The sequence below is a fragment of the Lithobates pipiens genome, unplaced genomic scaffold (genome assembly GCF_037356315.1).
Source record: "Lithobates pipiens isolate NorthernLeopardFrog02 unplaced genomic scaffold, aLitPip1_a1.2 Scaffold_1, whole genome shotgun sequence".
Classification (NCBI taxonomy): Eukaryota; Metazoa; Chordata; class Amphibia; order Anura; family Ranidae; genus Lithobates; species Lithobates pipiens.
In genome coordinates, this window is record NW_027507685.1 from 194,165,626 (window position 1) to 194,188,171 (window position 22,546).

Below are 22,546 nucleotides of genomic sequence, written 5' to 3' on the forward strand. Positions count from 1 at the left end.
GGATAAGGTGGTGTTGCGTTCGCAACCGTCCTTTCTACCGAAGGTGGTCTCGGCTTTTCACATTAATGAGGACCTTGTGTTATCATCTCACTGTCCTAGGCCGAAACACCCTAAGGAGGTGGACCTTCACGCTCTGAACGTGGTTCAGGCTCTGAAAGTGTATTTGTCTACCACTGCTCCCTTTCGGAAGTCAGACTCGATGTTTGTCTCGGTTGCTGGTCCCAAGAAAAGCATGGTGGTCTCATCAGCCACCATTTCCAGGTGGATCAGACAGATTGTAGTACAAGCCTACGCCTTAAAGGGGCATGTGCCCCTCTTTCCGGTTACGGCCCATTCCACAAGGGCAATCTGAGTGTCTTGGGTCTTCTGACACCAAGCGCCTGACGCTCAGGTGTGTAAGACAGCGACCTGGTCGTCTGTCCACACGTTTACCAAGTTCTACAAGGTAGACGTCAGTGCATCAGCTGATGCCTGTTTGGCCATAAAGTTTTTGCAGGCGGCTGTATAGTTGCAATTGAATATGCAATATTTTTTTCGTTTTTTCGATTAAAAACACAGTACCTTTTTTAAGAATGCACTGTTGCATTACTTCCGCAGGTGTTTTTTTTTGTTTTTGTTTGTGCGGTTGTGGGTAGTCACTCCTGTTAAGGGGTACCCTGATTCTGTGGTGGAGGTTTCCACACACTTGTTTTGTGGGTACAGTTTTACTAGTTCCCAATTGCCATGGTGGATGAGGTTTTTATGCTGTTTTTTTTCCCACCCCTCGTTTGGCACTGCTTGGGGACGTCCCAATGGTCTAAGAGAGGAGATGTGTCGGTCGGTGAATATAAGAGAAATAGGATTTTTTTTTTTTTTTGTACTCACCGTAAAATTCTTTTCTCTGTAATTCATGACCAACACCCGCCCCTCCTTTTATCTTTATGTTATACTGCTTGTTGACGTGCTGATTACTTCAAGGCAGGGGCGGAACTGAAAGTTCTGAGTGTTGTGTTACAAGTTTGCCTAGTGTCTCCTAAAGGGAAAGGTATACAACCCAATGGGCTAATGGAGCTGTGTCGGTCGGGGAATTACAGAGAAAAGGATTTTACGGTGAGTACAAAAAAATCCTGTTTTTAACCACTTGCTGACCGGCCCATATTAAAAATACATTGTGATTTTTGACATTAAATAGCAGTGCTATGGCAGAAGCTAGCTATCATAACCCCGGTATCGTTTCTTACTATGGGTGATTCTGCATCAGATAAAAGTGGTCCTGTGGGCGCATTCACCATGGGATTTTAGAGGCAGCGGGAGAGGTGCTACCCCCTCTGAGCCATCGGTAAAGCCCAGGAGCGATCTGATGCGGCCGTTTGCTGGACAGGAATTCGAGTGAGGGCAAGATGGCCCCCTTTTTGCCCTTGGAAGACCGGAGTGATCTCTTACATCACTTCCGGTTCTTGGGCCAAAACAAATGCAAAAAACATTTTAATTTTTTTTTATTTTTGCTTTCAAAGGTAAATGAGAGATATGAGGTCTCATTGACCCCAGATCTCTCAATAAAGAGGACCTGTCATCCTTATTTCTATTACAAGAGATGTTTACATTCCTTGTAATTGGACCGCCCCATTCAACCCTATGGAGCGGGGCAGATGTGTCCGCTGACACCCACTGCTATCCAATCTGATCCTGTCTGCCAAATCCAGATGGATGGTGGTCCTATTTTCCATCCTTCTAGGTGGATCGGATGAAAAGAGACAGGCAAAGTGAGCGGAGATGGACCTGTCATCCTGCCTGCTCAGATCCACCCCATGTGAAAGGGATCTTAAGCATAAAGCCAAAATGTAGACGGCTTAGTAAGAGGCATGGCGAGTTTTTTAAAGTTGGAAAACAAAGTAATGTAAAAATGTGGTGTGTGTGTGTGTGTGTGTTTTTTTTTTTTTTTTTTTTGTACGTGTTGTCACCAGTGCAGTACAGCGTCATAATGTAGCAGTTATGTAGACTGGTGACAGTATGTTAACCACTTGCCAACCAGCCGCCGCAGTTATAATTGGACGGTGTTACTTCGCTTCGCCCTGTGGCCACTAGGGGCACCCGCTGCTTGCCCCCGGACCCAATGCGAGTTCCCGACGATCACCGCTGGGCTCCTGGGATCTCTGTGTGTGTAAACACAGTTTCCGGTTCTCTGAGGGGAGATGACAGATCGCTATTCATACTCTGTACAGAGTATGAAAAGCGATCTGTCATCTCCCCTGCACAGTTCCCTCCTCCCTTCAGTTAGAACACACACTAGGGAACACAACCTCTTGATTGCCCCCTAGTGTTGACCCCTTCCCTGCCATTGAAATTTTTACAGTAATCAATGCATTTTTATAGCACTGATCAGTGTATAAATGCCAATGGACCCAAAAATGTGTCAAAATTGTCTGATGTAAACAAAAAAGTGCTAATGCGCTCCACCCAACCAGTAATCCTACTGACTATCTATTAATATGGAAGCTGCCAACATAAATGGTGATCTCTGCACCAATAAACATAGAATAAAAATAAGAAAATATGTATACATTTCTTATTTTTAAAATTGTCTGATGTGTCGGCCATAATGTCGTAGTCCCAATTAAAAATCACAGATCGCCGCCATTACTAGTAAAAAATAAATAAATAATAATAAAAATGACATAAATACTAATAATAAAAGCTATCCCTTATTTTGTAGACGCTATAATTTTTGCGCAAACCAATCAATATACACTTATTGTGATTTATCTATTTATTTTTTACCAAAAATATGTAGAAGAATATATATTGGCCCAAACTAAGGAAAAAAAAATATTTTTTTAACGTATTTTTAGGGGGTATTTATTATAGCAAAAAATAATGCGTTTTTTTTTTTTCAAAATTGACAAATGTTTTTTTGTTTATAGAGCAACAAAAACGCAGAGCTGGTTAAATACCACCAAAAAGCTCGATTTGTGGGGAAAAGGGACATTAATTTTTTTTTGGGTGCAATGTCGCACAGCCACGCAATTGACAGTTAAAGCGATGCAATGCCGTATCACAAAACGCGCTCTGGTCATGAAGGGGGTAAAATCTTCCGGGGCTGAAGCTGTTAAAATAGCACAAAAAAAAATCAGAAGTACAGCAATGTCCCCTCTGCACCCCCAGCCTGCTGACTGGACAGTGAAAAAACAGCAGCATACTGATTAGGTCATCTCTCTGCTTTCCCCTCCTATCCGTGCGCTCCCGGTCAGCACATGCATGCAACACACCTGATTGGGTCCCAGTCTTGCCACGACCTCTCCTAGTTCTGAGCTCTGCTGTACAGTCTATATATAAACTACTTATCTTTCCTTTTTTTTATATGAAGCCTTTATGTGTATTTTGTTTTCATAAAAAGTGTAAAAACTGCGTTTTAAGTCGCTTATCCCTAAAAAATAAATGAACAATAATCAGAAGTTCTTTTGTGTAACAGTCACAAGCAATAAAGCAAATAAGCAGTCGCGTTGCATAATAAATGTAAAGTCCAAAAGTGGATTCGTATGGATTATATTCATCTGTGTGAAGTTAACCACAAATAATGTGATAATGAATCAGTAGCAGTGTCCATCGTCCATCGTCCATCACCAAAAAAATGCAGTGAATCCTCCACCAGCTGTAGAAACTGCCTACCAGCTCCTGTGGCCCCCTTATTATAGGAGTTTGAGGTACACCTGTGGCCTAAAACCCAGCCGGGGCCTTTCTCTTCATCTCAGGGCTTCTCTGCACTTCCGATGTCACTTGGTAAGTTGGTTAATAGTTGGACACCAAAAAGAGATTAAAGGCTCCACATAGTGTAAAATCCTTGGTGGGTTTATTGAATATAAAAATAACACTCACGGTAATGAGTAAAATTAAGCACCTTAAGTTTGGTGTGTCAGCCGGCACACAGCCAAATATACTTGTCCGACACAACACCAAAGAGATGGTGACATCAGCACGTTGCTCCATCCGCGTTTTCGTCACAAATGAAGTTGTCTTGGGGTATGGGTGGCGCACTGCTTTACCATCTTAAATACATTATGGAATTGTCAGAAACCATTAAATCAGACTGAGACAGAAGTACAGTTAGATAGTAGGTGAGGTTGAAAAAAGACACAAGTCCATCAAGTCCAATCTATGCGTGTGATTATATATCAGTATTGCATTGTATATCTCTGTATGTTGCGGTCGTTTGGGTGCTTATCTAATAGTTTCTTGAAACTATTGATGCTCCCCGATGAGACCACCGCCTGTGGAAGGGAAATCCGTGTCCTCACCGCTCTTACAGTGAAGAACCCTCTACGTAGTTTAAGGTTAAACCTCTTTTTCTTCTAATTTTAATGAGTGGCAATAAGTCTTGTTAAACTCCCTTCTGCAAAAGTTTTATCCCTATTGTGGGGTCACCAGTACGGTATTTGTATATTGAAATCTTATCCCCTCTCAGGGGTCTCTTCTCCAGAGAGAATAAGTTCAGTGCTCACAACCTTTCCTCATAACTAATATCCTCCAGACCCTTTATTAGCTTTGTTGTCCTTCTTTGTACTTGCTCCATTTCCAGTACATCCTTCCTGGGGACTGGTGCCCAGAACTGGACAGCATATTCCTTGTGCAGCCGGACCAGAGTCTTGTAGAGCAGGATAATTGTTTTATCTCTGGAGTTGATCCCCTTTTTAATGCCAATATTCTGTTTGCTTTGTTAGCAGCAGCTTGCATGTCATTGCTGAGCCCATCTACTAGGACCCCCAGGTCCTTTTCCATACTAGATTCCCCCCGGTTCTCCCCCAGTGTATAGATTGCATTCATATTTTTGCCACCCAAATGCATTATTTTACATTTTTCTACATAAAACCTAATTTTCCATGTAGTTACCCACCCCATTAATTTGTTCAGATCTTCTTGCAAGGTTTCCACATCCTGCGGAGAAGTTATTGCCCTGATTAGCTTAGTATCGTCCGCAAATACAGAGATTGAACTGTGTACCCCATCCTCTAGGTTGTTTATGAACAATTTAAATAGGACTGGTCCCAGCACAGAACCCTGGGGGACCCCACTACCAACCTCTAATCATTCCATGTACTCCCCATTTATCACCACCCTCTGATCTCACCCTTGTAGCCAGTTTTCAATCCATGTATTCACCCTATGGTCCATGCCAACGGACCTTATTTTGTACAGTAAACGTTTATAGGGAACTGGGTCAAATGCTTTTGCAAAATCCAGATATGCCACGTCTACAGCCCTTCCTTTATCTAGATGGCAACCCGCCTCCTCATCTAGTGGAGAAAGAGAATATATAGCGTTTCCACCTGTCAAAGGAGTAGTCAACAGGGGGAACCTTTAGTATAAATAAGCTACTAAAACTGGTTAAATCTCCAACTTCTCTTCAAATTCTTTATTTAGAAAAGGCATAGGGTTGTACAGAGATCACAACATTGTTTGTTTATACTGTAGTTCACCTCGATGGGTCAGACCACATGTACAGACGTCATGATACAACAGGTAATATAAACATATGCATGTAAACTAGGTAGCAGACTTCGGGGTCGAATCTCCAACTTCTCAACAATTTGCAAACAGAGCACAAAAACACCAATATAAAAAGAGGATTAAACTAAAGAGATCCCAAAAAATATTTACACAGCAAGGAAAAGCTGATGTTTTATGAAGGTTGTCATTGTATTTTATTTTGTTTTTGTTTTTCAGCCTCAACTGCCTTTTTAGCGGACAGTCAGCCACCAAACCGCAGAGCCCTGGCCGTCTACCCCATCTTCCTCTTCTACTTTGTGATCAGCTGGATGATTCTGACCTTCAACTCTTCTAAGTAGTTTCGGGGATTGGGGGGGGATTCTATTTTCTAATTGGATGGACTCGAATAAGCTTGGAGGACGAGCTGTGAAGGACCACCTATGAACAGGTGTCTAACTGACCAAAGTCACCAGTGCTGAATGGAGCTGCCCAGACACCGGGCCTGTGCTTGCTATGTGGCGTTTAGTACTTTGTATATAACCCCCGCATATAGTTACTGATTCCTATTTTCTGCAGCTACAGATGCTGTAGGTGGGTGTAAACTCTTCATTCAAGAACTGCCGGGGCCAGGGATTTGTCCCGAATCCAGGTTAGGCAACCTGGGGCCCTCCAGCTGTTGCAGAACTACAAGTCCCATCATGCCTCTGGGAGTAATTATAACTGCCAGCCTTGCAATGCCTCATGGGAAATGAGTTCCACAACAGCTGGAGGGCCCCATGTTGCATACCCCTGCCATAATTAGTCTACTATATGTTTACATCAACTCATGCAATGTAAGCGTAATTCACTACTGATAGCACTTGGCATCCTTTTTACATTTAAGCATTTTTTCCCCCCTGTTTGAAAAGGATTTGAAAAAAGATGCCGTTTGAAAAGGATTCCATCATGTCCTAGTATAGCGGAAGGGGTACGTTTGTAGATACCCAATGTAGCTCTAATTAAACCTTGCACAAAAAATGTCACTAATTACACTTAACTCCCGCTGTCCCTTTACAAATGGCTACTTGATACTTGTTAAGTCTTGTTCACATCTACTTTGATCTCTTAAAGTGGTTGTAAACCCTTACAAGCCACTTTGACCTACAGGTAAGCCTAGATTAAGGCTTACCTGTAGGTCCAAGAAATATCTCCTAAACCTATACGGTTTAGAAGATATTTGCCCGAAGACAGGCACCGCTGTCTACGGCGCATGCGCCGTAGACAGCGGCGCGCAGGCGCACTGAGCACGGCATTTCCAACAATGGAGCTGCCGCGCGTGTCGGCTCCAGTGCGCATGCGCGGGAGTGACGTCATCGCGACTTCGCCCGAATGACAGCGGCGGAGCTGCGAGACCCCACCGAGAAGATGGATGCGCTGGACTACAGGGGACAACGGTGACTTCGCTGGCTCCTGTGTCAGGTAAGTGACACATAATGGGCTACTATGCGATGCGTAGTAGTCCATTATGCTTTGCCATTGCAGGGAATGAAAGAGGAAGTAAACTCATCAGGGTTTTTTTTAGAAAATCTAAATAATTGATGACACAATCGTATGAGCTATTTTAGTTTTTCAATCAACATAACTTTAGTTTTGCTACTCATCTTTAGCCTACTAAAGTTGCATGACTTTGGAATGCAACTTTGATGCAACTTTGGCCAAGGATAATGGATAACTATTGCACAACTGTCACATGTATAACATTTCAGGTGAAACTTTCGTGTGACTTTTGAGGTTTTTACGAAAGACATCTGGCAACTCCATAATCCTCAAGTATTTATTAAGCCATAAGAGTGAGTATGCAGATGGTTGCAGACGCGTTTCAGCGATAAGCTTTGTTCACAGCACAACAGAGGTTTTACATTGCAGTACATGGCACTTAAGTCACATGAAATTCAGCTCAAAGTAGTACAGAAATATTTTTTTTAAGTTGCGTATATTTGAATTGTCGCTGAAAAACACAGGGTGACACTTGTCAAAGTCGCATTACAAGTTACAGAAGCGTAAATAGAGTCCTAAGGGCAGATCCAGTTTGCCCAGCAGGGGATCTGTCTGTTGATCCCCTAGTGAGCAGTGCAAAGCGGGTGGGTGACAGGTCTGTTTCCGCTCAGTTTATGCAGAGCTGACACAGACCAAGCTAGGGGCGGCCAGGAGTAAACGGACCAGATGTCCAGATACACCGACTGCCCTCCGATCTGCCGAAATAGAGGGAGATGGTTCCCCTTTTGTTTGTTTTTAGCAGATCAAATTGGAGATCTGGCACTTAAACCTGCCGGTCCATAGAGAGGAATGGACCATCTGATCAGGTCCACCTGAAAAACTGACAGGCGTACCTGATAGGAATGGCTGTGTGAAAGGGGCAGTGGTTGGGGAGACGGAGCAATAAAAACGCAGCTCATCTGTGGATTTTTACAGCCCCCTCAACCACTAATGTGAATGATCCTGAAAATAAAAAAATATGTTTTGTTATGCCACATTTCTGGATTGGAGAAGGCGACATCACTATCGTTACGGCAAGATCCTGGGATGGTTAATCCAAATCTCGCCAGCTGCAACACATTGCAAGAATGTCTTTTCTCAAGATTTGGGAACCTTGGCGTCCCAAGATCGCACTAGAAAGATTGTAATGTCACTTTCTCCTGGTGTATATTTTCACACATTTTTATTTATATATATATATATATATATATATATATATATATATATATATATATATATAAAATATTTTTTATTTAAAGAAGAAACTTGTAAAATTATAAATATATACATTAACAAAAAAATTGAGGGGAAAAAAAAATTATATATTACAGATTTCAAGTAGCAAATTCTAAAGGGATAGGGGGACCTGATGTAATAAGTGAACCCTTCCCTGTAAGTGGAAGATGTACTTTAAAAGGCATTCCAGTGCACATTTTATACATCGATGGCTTGCTCTGCCCACATAGCTGTATTGACACATTCTAAGACTTAAAGTGGAACTCCATGCTAAAACTAAAATCCCAGCATCTATAGACACCACCGATCTAACACCTCTCTATCCCTGTAAAGAATAAGTGAGTATACATACCTTTTTGGAAGACGATCTGACCCGATCTCCAGCGGGTGGAAGCTGTGCAGAGGACACGCCCGACGATGGCTGTGAAATGAATGGGAAGTAACGTCACCCATAGAATTACTATGGGGATTTCGTTGTCCTCCGTCTCCTCTGCACCCACCTCTACAGTGAAGCCACGGCTGACATCAGCACGGGATCCAGTTGGAGCGGATCAGATTGGCTTCCAAAAAGGTATATATACTACTCCATTTTTTTTCTTTACAGGGATAGAGAGGTTAGTGTTAGATCTCTGGTGTCTATAGATGCCAGGATTTTAGTTTTTGCCTGGAGTTCCACTTTAACAGTTAAAGTGCTGCCAACAAATGGAGAATAATACTGGGTAATTGGGGTGTTTAAAGTGTAAATCCAGGCAAAAGTATTGGATAATGTGGGGAAAGAATTCAAACCCCTGTCAGATTTTAGCTACTATATAGGGGTCCTCTTGAAGGATCTCTCCTCCCTGACCGTCCCGGTGACAACAGTTTGACAAGACAGGGAAAAAATGTAACCGGGATGCAGTCAGCAAAAAAAAATTAATAAATAAAGGATAAAGATCTGGACAGAAATATAAATCCAGTTACCAACAGATTAGCACACAACAATATTGTTATTTTTGCAAATATGCACAGATATATAAAAAGCAATTGCACACGCTATAAAAAAGGTTTTGGACTCCTGAACTATTTAAAGTTTAACAACACATCATATGTTGCCCGCAATCTTCTAAGCTGTTTGTATTGCCTGTTCTAAACCAGTGATGGTGAACCTTGGCACTCCAGGTGTTTTGGAACTACATGCCCTATGATGCTCATGTACTCTGAAGTGTAGTTGAGCATCATGGGAAATGTAGTTCCAAAACATCTGGGGTGCCAAGGTTCACCATCACTGCCCTAAACGTATGGTATCAATCTCCAGAAACCAAATAGGGCTCATTGGCACCAGTGGAGCACACATTATGATGTGCACGCAAAGATGCATTGAGGTTGATTTATTAATACTGGAGAGTGCAAAATCTGGTGCAGCTCTGCATAGAAACCAATTTACTTCTAGCTTTTTTTTTTTTTTTTTTTGTCAAAGCTTAATTGAACAAGCTGAAGTTAGAAACTGGCTACCATGCAGAGCTGCATCGGACTTTGCACTCCAGTTTTAGTAAATCAATCCCATTGTGTCCTGGCATCTCTGTGCAACCAACAGCTGCTGTCAGATTTCTTCTCTGTACATATCAATAGCAAGCGCTTCTGCTGTTTGCATATTCAGCTGCAAGCAAATAGAGCCTCTGACCAACCCTGGACACAGCCAGTGTGCATCCAGGGTCACTGTTTCTGTAGAGTTTTGGCTGCAAGTAATCAGCTAGTTTGTTTGCGGCCATAGCACAGAGTGTTGCCGCCATCTAGAGGTGGTGTTGGGCAGTATTCATGCATCTATAGCAATATACCAGATAGAGTTGCCACCTCATCCCTTTAAAACCGAACACATATTAATTACACAGGTTCTGTGGCTGATTAAGGTTGTAATTAAACTGACGTTTTGCTTTATCTGTATTTAATTAGCCTGTGAACCTTTATAATTCATGTGTGTTCAGGTTTAAAGGGATGAGGTGGCAACCCTAATACCAGAGGTCTGCTGGTCGGTGGCCTGTTGTGGGCCTGGCTGCACCGCTTGCTGGCTAATGGGCAAGTAAGCAAAGCTTGATTTGTATTTATGGCCACTACTGTTGCCACCTGGGTTCCCGCCAGCTCCCAACGATATATTGCCCACTAAACAGGCCGTGTCCCTATCCTACCAGGAAGAGGGTGTCAGTTGGCTCTTGCCATCTGCTCTGCCTCTGCCAGGAATTGTAGTCTGAGAACCTGAAGAAAGACTGAGACCAGCCCTGCGCCGGACTACAGATCCCAAAATCCCCCTGTGCCAGGCCAGATCAGTTGATCTAAATCAACCAATAAGCTTGACGTTCTTGAGATTAGAAACCAGTGGGGTATGGTTAGGTTAGTGATGTGGAAGATGGAAGGAAGGTTGGGACAGCTTCACACATTTCTGGGGCGGCTGTAGAGCAAATTGCACAAGGGTCTTGTGCGTGTCTGGCTTCGTTTTAGGTCCTTATTCAGGCAAATATTTGGGCCTGATTCATCCCTGAAACGGAGAACAGGGACTCGCCGGATCCCTGCTGTGAGCAGAACCCAAATTCATTGTGAACCCAGCATTAGAACCAGATCTTCTCAGCCCTGATGAAGGGATTTTGTTTGCTCCTGAAAGCCTTTGGGTTTCTTATGTTGACTGCTACACCTAATAATGACCATTCTGGACATTTACTAGTAGGTCGGCTCTTCTGTCATTTCTCATCTTTGGAGCAGTAGAAATCTGACAGGTGTTCTAGCGTTTTGTGACAATAGATGCTTAAGAAGTACAATGGTGTCAGTAGCTATATAGAACATAGCGCACCTCCTGTGTGCGCTGGGGGAAGGTTGTCAGTTTTTTCAGCTACTGCTTGTCTATATTACTAGCCAGCTATGTAACTGTTGTGCATTTCTGGAAAAATTTCAGAAACTTGAGATAAACGCAATGGGGATCGAGGGTCTTGTAGAAACTCATTTTTAAGTGTGGAATGTGACAAAATGACTGCCAACTGGCCCTGCAGCAAATTTGTAAATCTAGCAGGCCATGTTGAGGTGGAGAATCAGAAGTTCTTCCCACAAGTGGCTTTCACATGCGCAAGGTCAAATTAAGGGAAATCTTGCTGTTCAGGCCATGGAAGAAGGAATTGGTGGTGGGGTGGGGGGAGGGGGGGCATGCCATTGTTAAATCTGAACTGCAGGCAAAATGGTTAAATGAGGGAGCTGTTTGGCCTGCTGATACATTTGTATTTCTGTCTATCCAGTCCTGAAGTTTACGTAGCTCTGCCAGGAGGACACCACCTACAGTTAGGCCCCATTCACACTTGTGCAAAGTGGAAACGCCACACAGTACGGTCAGGAAGATGACCACTGAACTGCAGGAAAATGGCTAAATGACGGAGGTGTCTGACCTGCCGATACATTTTGTATTTCTGTCTATCCAGTCCTGAGGTTTACTTAGATCTGCCAAGAGGACACCACCTACAGTTAGGCCCTGTTCACACTTGGGCATGGAAGATGACCACTTGCTTGGTTACAGCTAAGAAATACAGTGGTTTCATCTCCTAGCATGTGATTGGACAGAGAAAGAGTAGCAAAAGACTGTCAAGGTCACTATTCTCATGCGTCTCTCTTCTCCAGTTGGCATGTTCATTGTCAGCACATTTGTATTCAGCATACCTAATAGGCTCCCAGTCATATTCCTCTTCCCTCAGTCTGAGTGCTGCTGTAAAAGGGATTTTAAGAGGCTAATATGACAAGTTCAGGTGCCTACGCCATTTGAATAAAAAAAATATATACCGGTATATATACATTTTAATGATGTATTCATGAGTAGAGAACGACATAAAAAATAATAATAATAATGTATCTGCCTGGAGTTCAGATTTAAGGTAAAAAATTGGTATATATAAAAGGTGGTTGTGCTTCTACCAGGCTGGCGCTTGGCATACGCTGTTCAAGTGCTACAGATGGGGCTGTGTATTGCTTTTCCCCATGTAGGTGTAATGTCAAATGACTACTGTGCAGCTTTCTTTGATGAGGTGATAGAACATTGGGAAGGGGCATATGAGAATTTCTTTAGGTCTTTGATTGTTTAAAAATGAAAAACTAATATGCAATCTATATTTTTTAATTTATTAAAGTTTGTTTTTATTTAAAATGACTGTCTCCTTTATTGTGACATTGATATTATGTTATCGTACATCCAAAAACTTTTGTTAAGCTAGGTTTTTATTCATGGTGGTTGGGTACAGAGGGGTAGTGTAGTGGGTGCCTGTGAAACAAGTTTGCATGGCAGGAAAAGTGATTGATGGGCTATACACTATATTACCAAAGGTATTGGAACACTTGCCTTTACATGCACATGAAATTTAATGGCATCCCAGTCTTAAACCCCAAACACACTATACAACTTTTGTTGTCTGATTTACCAAAACCATGTAGTGCAAGAGGCCTGCCTGATTGCATACACATTTCAACTCGTAAAGTTTGACCTCATATTATATGTTTTTGGTAAATCTGAGTATTGTGTAGCCAGATTTAGTCTGTAGGGTTCAATATTGAGTTGGCCCACCTTTTGCAGCTGTAACAGCTTCAACTCTTCTGGGAAGGCTGTCCACAAGGTTTAGGATTGAGTCTATGGGAGTGTTTTACCATTCTTCCAGAAGCGCATTTGTGAGGCCAGGCACTGATGTTGGACGAGAAGGCATGGCTCGCAGTCTCCACTCTAATTCATCCCAAAGGTGTTCTATCGGGTTGAGGTCAGGACTCTGTGCAGGCCAGTCAAGCTCATCCACCCCAAACTCAATCATCCATGTCTTTTATGGACCTTGCTTTGTGCACTGGTGCGCAGTCATGTTGGAACAGGTAGGGACCATCCCCAAACTGTTCCCACAAAGTCAGGAGCATGATTGTCCAAAAATGTCTTGGTATGCCGACACCTTAAGAGTTCCCTTCACTGGAACTAAGGGGCCAAGCCCAACCACTGAAAAACAACCCAACACCATAATCCTTCCTCCACCAAATGATTTGGATCGGTGCACAAAGCAAGGTCCATAAAGACATGGATGAGCGAGTTTGGGGTGAAGGAACTTTACTGGCCTACACAGAGTCCTGACCTCAACCCGATAGAACACCTTTTGGATGAATTAGTGTGGAGACTGCGAGCCAGGCCTTCTCATCCTCATCCACATCAATGCCTGACCTCACAAAGAATGGGAAGGCCTTCAGCCTTCCCAGAAGAGTTGAAGCTGTTATAGCTGCAAAGGGTGGGCCAACTCAATATTGAACCCTACGGATTAAGACTGACCATTAAAGTTCATGTGCATGTAAAAGCAGGTGTCCCAGTACTTTTGGTAATGCAGTGTATGTTCCTCCACGGATTCTTATATTTGCAATATAAGGTAAAGCCAGCAAAGATTTCATAGTAAAGAAAGATAGTTCTTTACCCTGTATTAGTAAAGTTCGTTCCGGGTCTGGTTTTACTGGGAGTCTGATCGTGCTCTTGGTGGGACAGACTCCTAATTCCGTGGACCGGAGTTTGATGTCTTCTCCCTAGGTCTTGATTAAGGCAGCTTGTCCTAGCTCTCACAGAGTGTGGTTGTGTCTCCATGTGAGGAGATGACCAGGACCATGGCTGTTTGTAACTGAACTTGGATGCTTTATAAAGGACACTTGCCTTTAACCAAGGACTTTGTCGGACTGCGGACACAGTAAGGCACAGTAGAGAACAAGTTTAATTTACTTTCTTATGATTTATGGAAAAAGGCTTTTTCCTTCTGTTTGTGAATATCTTTTGGATTAAATATGACATTTTTGTTTAGGAAACTGTGTGTTGGTCCCTACCTTAAGTCTGATCCCCTACAGTAGGTTAATGGTGGTGGGTGGTTGGAGAACAGAGGGATATGTTTATAGGTGGGTAGTTGGAGACCTGTCATTAAAAAACAAACATGTAATACTTTCCTCCTCTATGCAGTGGTTTTACACAGAGCAGCAAAGATCCTCCTCTTCTTGGGTCCATTTTTGGTGCTCGTGGCCCCTTCCTCCTGTTGAGTACCCCCAGAGCAAGTAGCTTGCTATAGGTGCACCTGAGCTAAGCTACAGCTCTGTGTGTCCATTCAGCCACGGAGCTTACGTTCGGCCCTCTCTCTCTCTCCTGATTGGCTAACTGACTTTAACAGCTGCGGGAGCCAATGGCGCCGCTGCTGTGTCTCAGCCAATTGGAAGGGAGAGTCCCGGACTTGTGGACAGAAATGGCACTCAGGTAAGTAATTAAGGGGTGCTGGGGAAGCTGCAAACACAGAAGGCTTTTTATCTTAATGCATAGAATATATTAAGATAAAAAACTTCTGCTTTTACAACTCCTTTTACAAAACACTCTATTAATCCAAAAGGGAAATTGGGAAATTATTACTAAAGAATGATTTTAGGGACTTGGGAGCTAAATTTAGGAAAAGGATCTCCAAGGTAGTATTCTCAGGAATACTACCGGTACATCAAGCCACACTAGAAAGGAAGAGGGAGATTAGGGAAGTAAACAAGTGGCTCAAGAGCTGGTGTAGTAAGGAGGGGTTTGGGTTCCTGGAGGACTGGGATGACTTCTCAGTCGATAACCGGTACTATAGAAGGGATGGACTGCACCTAAATGAGGGGGGTGCAGATCAGCTGGGATTAAGGATGGCCAAAAAGTTAGAGGGGTTTTTAAACTAGGCAATGGGGGGGTGGGGGGGGAGGGAGGGAGGGTCCAGAGATAGTCAGCGTGCAGCATATTCCAGAGGGTAATATTAGGTGCATTAGTGGTAGGGTAACCAAAGCACATAAACCCAAGGTAAATTTAGTAGCAAGTCCTAGTTGTAATCTTGGAACACCCAAGAGGATAGTATGTGACTGGTCAAAATATATTAATGCATTAAAATGTTTGTTTGCCAATGCCAGAATTCTGCCAAGCAAAATAGGTGAGTTGGAAGCTCTGGTGCATCAGGAGAGCTATGATGTAATCGGTATTGCTGAAACTTTGCTTCATTCCTCACACGACTGGGCTATTAATATTCCTGGCTATGCACTCTTTCGGAAAGACAGAGTAAAAAGGAAAGGTGGAGGGGTCTGTCTGTATGTGAGAAGTGATCTCAAAGCGAGTGAGAAAGAGGACCTGGTGGATGGAGAGTGTGATGAGTCTGAAGCATTATGGGTGGAACTGCATACTGATGTGCATGGTTCAAAGTTAATAATTGGAGTTTGTTATAGACCACCCAATGTTAATGAGGAGGTGGAGACTCAGCTCCTTGCGCAGATAGAAAGGGCTGGGCCAGTGATAATAATGGGGGATTTTAACTACCCAGAAATTTACTGGGGTAATGCCACTGCTAGGACAGTTAAAGGGCAAAAATTTATAAACCTATTACAGGACAATTTTATGGTCCAGTTGATTGTGGCCCCAACTAGGACTGATGCTCTGTTGGACCTGGTAATCTCAAACCATGCAGAACGTATTACTAATGTTCAGATAAAGGAACACCTGGGTAGCAGTGACCATAACATGAATTCATTTGATGTTAGCTGTAAGCAAAAATCACATACGGGAAAGATAAAAACACTTAATTTCAAGAGAGCAAATTTTCCAAGGATGAGGGCTGCTCTCCAGGACCTAGACTGGGAGAGAATATTGGCATCAATGGACACACAGAACAGAAATGGGAATTCTTCAAAAAGACTGTTTGTGATCTCACGGCAAAGTATATTCCCATGGGCAATAAGTTTAAAAGGCTAAAAATAAAACCGATGTGGCTCACAGCCAAAGTTAAAAAAAAGCTATAAACTATAAAAAAATATATATATATATAAATGAAGGAACGCTAGTGTCATTTAAATGTTACAAAGAATATAACAGAATATGTAAAAAGGAAATCAAGGATGCAAAAATTCAAAATGAAGGACACATTGCAAAAGATAGTAGAACAAACCCCCAAAAAATCTTCAAATATATTAATAGTAAAAAGGTCAAGTCTGAACATGTAGGCCCTTTACAAAATAATCTGGAGTGGGTAACTGGGGACAAAGAGAAGGATAACTTATTAAATACTTTCTTTAGCTCTGTGTATACAAAGCATGGGGGAGCTCATATCCATAATGGGGGTGGTAGTGACGCAGGACCAAATCCACAATGGCTCAAAAGTGATATGGTCCATAAATATTTGGACAGAATAAAGGTGGCTAAAGCACCTGGACCTGATGGCATCCACCCATGGATCCTAAAAGAATTGAGCCCTGTAATTTCAAAGCCATTGTATCTAATTTTTAGGGACTCATTAATGACAGGAATAGTACCACTGTCTTGGTGCAGGGCTAATGTGGTTCCTATATTTAAAAAGGGAACAAAGTCTTTACCAAGTAACTATAGACCTGTTAGTTTAACTTCTATAGTTGGGAAGATACTGGAGGGATTATTAAAAGATTACATAGACAAGTTCTTGCAGGAAAAAAATGTTTTAAGCAACAGACAGCATGGATTCATGAAAGACAGAAGTTGTCAGACAAACCTGATTTCTTTTTATGAGGTGGTAAGTAAAACCTTGGACAGAGGGGTGGCGGTGGACGTGGTATACTTGGATTTTGCGAAAGCGTTCGATACAGTTCCGCACACACAGATCATGTGTAAGGTAAAGTCTACAGGTTTGGAAATATCAGTTTGTAAATGGATAGAAAACTGGCTAAAAGACAGAATTCAGAGAGTAGTGGTTAATGATTCTTACTCTGAATAGTCTAAGGTTATCAGTGGTGTACCCCAAGGTTCAGTGCTGGGACCCTTACTTTTTAATATCTTTATAAATGATATTGGGTCGGGATCAAAAGTAACATTTCTGTCTTTGCAGATGACACCAAGCTATGCAGTGGAATAACGTCCTTACAGGATGTCTTCAATTTACAAGCCAACCTCAATGCTCTTTGTAATTGGGCGACTATGTGGCAGATGAGGTTTAATGTTGAGAAATGTAAAGTTATGCACTTGGGGGCTAAGAATATGCATGCATCATACATGGTAGGGGGAGTACAACCAGGGGAATACATAGTGGAGAAGGATCTGGGGGTTTGGGAGATCATAAGCTCAATAATAGCATGCAATGCCAAGCTGCGGTTTCCAAAGTGAGCAAAGTCCTTTCCTGTATTGAGAGGTATGGACTCCAGAGAGAGAGATATCATTTTGCCCCTGTTCAAATCATTAGTAAGAACTCATCTGGAATATGCAGTTCAGTTTTGGGCACCAGTTCTCGAAAAGGATATCGGGGAACTGGAGAAAGTGCAGAGAAGGGCAACCAAACTGATAAGAGGCATGGAGGAACTCGGCTATGAGGAAAGATTAGAGGAACTGAATTTATTCACTCTTGATAAGAGGAGATTAAAGGCCCATACACACGATCAGACTTTTTGCCAACAAACATGCAAATTAGCTGTTTTGGAGCAACATCCGACAAACTTTTTTGGTTTTCATCGGACTTTTGTTGGCTGTGCGAACGGACAAACTTTCTGGCAGCAAAAGTCAGATGGAGCAAAGTCTGATCGTGTGTACAGAAAACCATAGGACTTTTGTACAAAGTACAAACAGGCATGCTCAGAACCAATGCAAAAGATCAGACAACAATACAGAAGTTGACCAAAGGTGGCGGTAAAGAGCAGAAAAACCACGTGATTTGGTGAAAGTTGGTTGAAAAAGTCCTGCTGTGTGTATGCAATACAAGTTTTCGGTCGATGCCCTTTGCACAAAAATCCAAGGGAAAGTTTGTACAAAGTCCTATAGTGTGTATGAGGCTTTAGGGGGGATATGATCAGCATGTACAAATATATAAGGGGTCCATATAGTGAACTTGGTGTTGAGTTATTCACTTTACAGTCAACAAAGAGGACAAGGGGGCACTCTTTACGTCTAGAGGAAAAGAGATTTCATCTCCAAATACGGAAAGGTTTCTTCACAGTAAGAGCTGTGAAAATGTGGAATAGACTCCCTGCAGAGGTGATTCTGGCCAGCTCAGTGGATTGCTTTAAGAAGGGCCTGGATTATTTCCTAAGTGTACAGAATATAACGGGATACTAACATTTATAGGTAAAGTTGATCCGGGGAAAATCCGATTGCCTCTCGGGGAATCAGGATGGAATTTTTTCCCCCTGCTTTAGCAAATTGGATCATGCTCTGCTGTTTTTTTTTTGCCTTCCTCTGGATCAACTGTGGGTATAGAATTGGGTATATGGGATTGTATGATATTATTATTATTTTTTTTTTTTGGTGGTTGAACTTGATGGACATGTGTCTTTTTTCAACCTGACTAACTATGTAACTATGTAACCTTAGAAGGCCAGCTTATGATGTTCTTAATCTTCTTGACCATTTGAGACCATGGGATAGAGCTAGGACTTGCCTCCACATAAGTCCTAATACTGTCACCCTTTGTGTGGGCAACTCTACAGTATTCTCTTGAACGTCTAAAATGTCATTATTATAATGAGATTAATTGGCCTTCCCTCTAAATCAGGGTTTGCCGGGACCTGGAGGATGTTGAGCCATCTGCATCTGTTGTCCACATAAGGAACCTGAAGCCCTTGCTTCTGCAAGACGGCCACTACTGGAAGCAATGTTCTGGAAAATGTGGAAAGATCAATGGTTGCTGAATGAGCCCGCAGTGAAATTCTCAGAAGCCTGGGTGTAGCAGAGTGCACATGTACCCATGAGCTAGATCTAGAAAAACTGCAGCTGTTTTATATGATAGTTTGAGTGATTGTTCTCAATGACTCCATATGACGTTTTGGATCTTGATCCTTTGTTACACATCTTGCCTGAATCTGCTTTCTGACTGACCACAATGGACCGATTGTTCCCGTTGGACAAAATTTGGTAACATTTGCTTAAAGCCTTGATTGCTCTAAAGAACCATAGTGGGAATTAGAGGAATTGAAAGACTGGGAAGAAATTCCATTGACTTCATTACTGCACAAAGTGCAACTTGCCAGCACACCTGGAATCTTCTGTTGTCCCAAGATTTTGTTGCAGACAGTTCACAACATAAAGACATGTGCTGCACAGGTTCCACTGATCCCGAGTCTCCTGCCCAAATTTGCGTTAAATTTCTGCAATATAACACCTACTGGGCACATTTGAGTGAAAAATAACTTTACTGCTAATTGAGAGGAGCAGACTTGAGCTTAGGCGATTAAAGACGATCATGGATCTTCCAATGTTTTCTCTAGCTCTTCTCAGGCCCTGTAACCAACTCTTTGTTCTGGGCCTAGGTGACTAGCCTAAGGGATTAGTCTCCGATTCCATCTTAAACCATATTCCAATCGACTTAGAAGAGGTATATGCCATCAGTGGGATACAACATAGGGCAGTGATGGCGAACCTTGGCACCCCAGATGTTTTGGAACTACATTTCCCAAGATGCTCAGCTACACTGCAGAGTGCATGAGCATTATGGGAAATGTAGTTCCAAAACATCTGGGGTGCCAAGGTTCGCCATCACTGACATAGGGCTTTACTAACCCCACAGATTAGTAGGATGAACAACCTGCTGCCTCCATAGTGGTTACACTGCCTCACTGGTCACTCATGGACCAAACACAACAGAGGCGTATTACTGGCAAGTTTTCCCTCGATTTGTCTGCTGAAAACCAAATAGCATTGGCTACTGAAGTGCACTCCAACATAGGCCATACCATAATCCTTAATGGTAGTATAAATCTTCTTTCCCATTACTGTTTCCATGTTTTTGCGAAGGCTATCGCATCATCTGCTGGCAGACTGGCACTTCTGGCTGGTCTGATGAAGATTACTTGGCTTGGCCAACTGCCTCTGCAGTAAGAGTTGGGCATTACAGAGGGGATCTTGCCTCCTCTGCTAGCATAAAGACACATCTAGCCAATTTGTTGAACTCTCTTTGGTCTGCTGCTTTTTTGAGGCAGGAGGTACCCTTAAAACAGACTCAGCTGTTTGATTAGCTTAGTACCTGAGCCTTAGCGACTAGACCAGGGCCATCTTTAATATTGATTGGACCCAGGGCAAACATTTTCTTGGAGTGCCCCCTCCCCCCCATGCAATTTCGCTCTCCACCTTCTCTGAGACATACGAAAAATAGCAACTAGACTTAAAATCAGTTTACTGTATCAGATAACGATTGCGATTGGTTGCCAGAGGTTACGGCACATGATTTATGTTTGTTGATTGGCTGCTAGAGATTACTGTACAGTAATACTGCTCACTGGTTGCTATAGGTTACAGCACATCTTCTCACTGCAGGGGGGGCATGATATACGTATGAATGACACCTTTATTTACATATCAATGTCGCTGGCCTTAGCTATTTACATATGCATGTCGCTGCTATTTACATATGAATGATGTGCTGTACACAACAATAGGGCAGAGCTGGGCAGCATTAGTAGCAGCACTTCACACTGAGATATCAGGACACAGCAAGGGACTAAAACTTCAACGGAAGAGGGAATTTAAACTGGGATAGTTGGCAAGTATGAGGCAGCTGCTTTGGGCTCCACAACAATGACAGGGCTCAGGGCAGCTGCCCCTTTTGCCCTGCCTTAAAGACGGCCCTGGACTAGACATCCACCCAGTCAGTTTTCACCTGTCGTTGTGTTTTACTGCCGCCTGATATGCAACTTGGCATAGGATCTTGGCGGGCACATCAGCTAACCACACTCCCTATTCTGCCCAGGATGGTCCTTATGATTTATTTTAGCCTGCCCCTTCTGGCAGCACTTTGAATGTATAACAGTTTTAGAGCCAAACAGGACCTGTCACTGTTGGAAGAACACTTTTCCTTTGGGAAGTGGTGCTGGTATTTAAGGGCTGGAGAGTTATACAATCCATACTGCCCATGCACTCTTTTTTTGTATATGAAAGCACACCTACCTGACCCTCACCTTATTGATCGCGGCTGTTCTCTAGGTAAGGTTATGGCTCAAGATATGAGCTGCAGGTTTGTGGTCATAATAAAATACCTGGAAGTATACCTGGGAGCAAACACTCAACTCCCTGAACAAGGCATTACTACAATCGTCAGACTCAGTAGCCCCAAAACGCAGGACTCTCATCAGGAAAAAAAAAACTCGGGGTGGTTTAATGGCTCCCTCTCTCTACTAAAGCAAGAACGCAGAAGAGCTGAAAGAACTTGGAGAAGAAATCCCACCGAGGAAAACCACTCAAACTACAAAGGACTCACGGAGAATTATCACAAAGCAATCTTCAAAGCTAAAAAGGATAATTTCTCATATACAATTTACTGCAACAAACTGTCTGACTTTTTTATAGATAAAATCGAAACCATCAGGAAAACTATTTTTCAGAAGATAACAGCCAACCTCAGTCATCAAAAACAAAAAGATGATATCTAAACCAACATCCCACAACCACTAAAGTTTTCGCTGACCCCAATTACCGCGGACACCACTAAAGAAATCATCAATAAACTCTGTGACAGTACATCACCAATTGACATCATCCCCACAAAACTACTGAAAGAACGTTCCGACATTGTTTCTCCCACTATAACGCACCTCATAAACCAATCATTCCAAGAAGGGATTGTTCCTGGTGCCTTCAAACAAGGCATCGTCAAACCCCTGCTAAAGAAACCTAACCACAACCCTCAGGACCCAAACAACAGTAGGCCAATTACAAGCCTTAACACTATTTCCAAGATCATGGAGAAGGCTGTAGTACAACAGTTACAACTCCACCTGGATACAGACAAACTCCCGGACCCGCTGCAATCAGGCTTCCGCCCAGGCCATGGAACAGAAACAGCTCTCCTCAAGATATGGGACGACGCCCTCGAAGCAGCGGATAACGGAGAGTCATGTCTCCTCGTACTGTTAGACCTCAGCGCAGCGTTTGATACAGTAGACCACAATACTCTACTCGTCCGCCTCACAGAAGTGGCAGGAGTCAAAGGCTCAGATCTCCAATGGCTCACGTCCTTCCTAGGAAATCGTTCACAGATAGTGAAACTAGGAGAATTCTTCTCTGAAACCCGGGCACTTGCTTGCGGAGTCCCTCAAGGATTGCCCTTGTCAACAGTCCTCTTCAACATTTACATCTGCCCACTCCTCCAAATCATCAGATGTTCAGACCTCTGCTTCCACTCGTACGCTGACGACACACAACTTTATTTCCGTATCACCGGACAAAGAGATCACCACCAACAACTAGAAAATTGCCTCAATTTAAATAGAAGACTGGATGACCACCAACTCCCTAAAACTCAACGAATCAAAGACAGAGCTTCTTATCCTACACCCAAACCATAATTCCGTAACCAAAACCTCCTGGACACCACCCGCCATCTTT

The 22,546-nt window shown here is 42.8% G+C and overlaps 1 protein-coding gene across 1 annotated transcript in view; it reads left to right on the plus strand.

Annotated features, from left to right (window-relative positions):
- YIPF6 (Yip1 domain family member 6) overlaps window positions 1-12,361 on the plus strand; it is a 36,953-nt gene extending 24,592 nt beyond the window's left edge. Inside the window, exon 7 of the mRNA XM_077479385.1 lies at window positions 5,698-12,361. Within this exon, the coding sequence (XP_077335511.1) occupies window positions 5,698-5,819 (122 nt within the window). The 3' untranslated portion in view covers window positions 5,820-12,361. The remainder of the gene's footprint in view (window positions 1-5,697) is intronic.
- The last annotated feature ends 10,185 nt before the right edge of the window (window positions 12,362-22,546 follow it).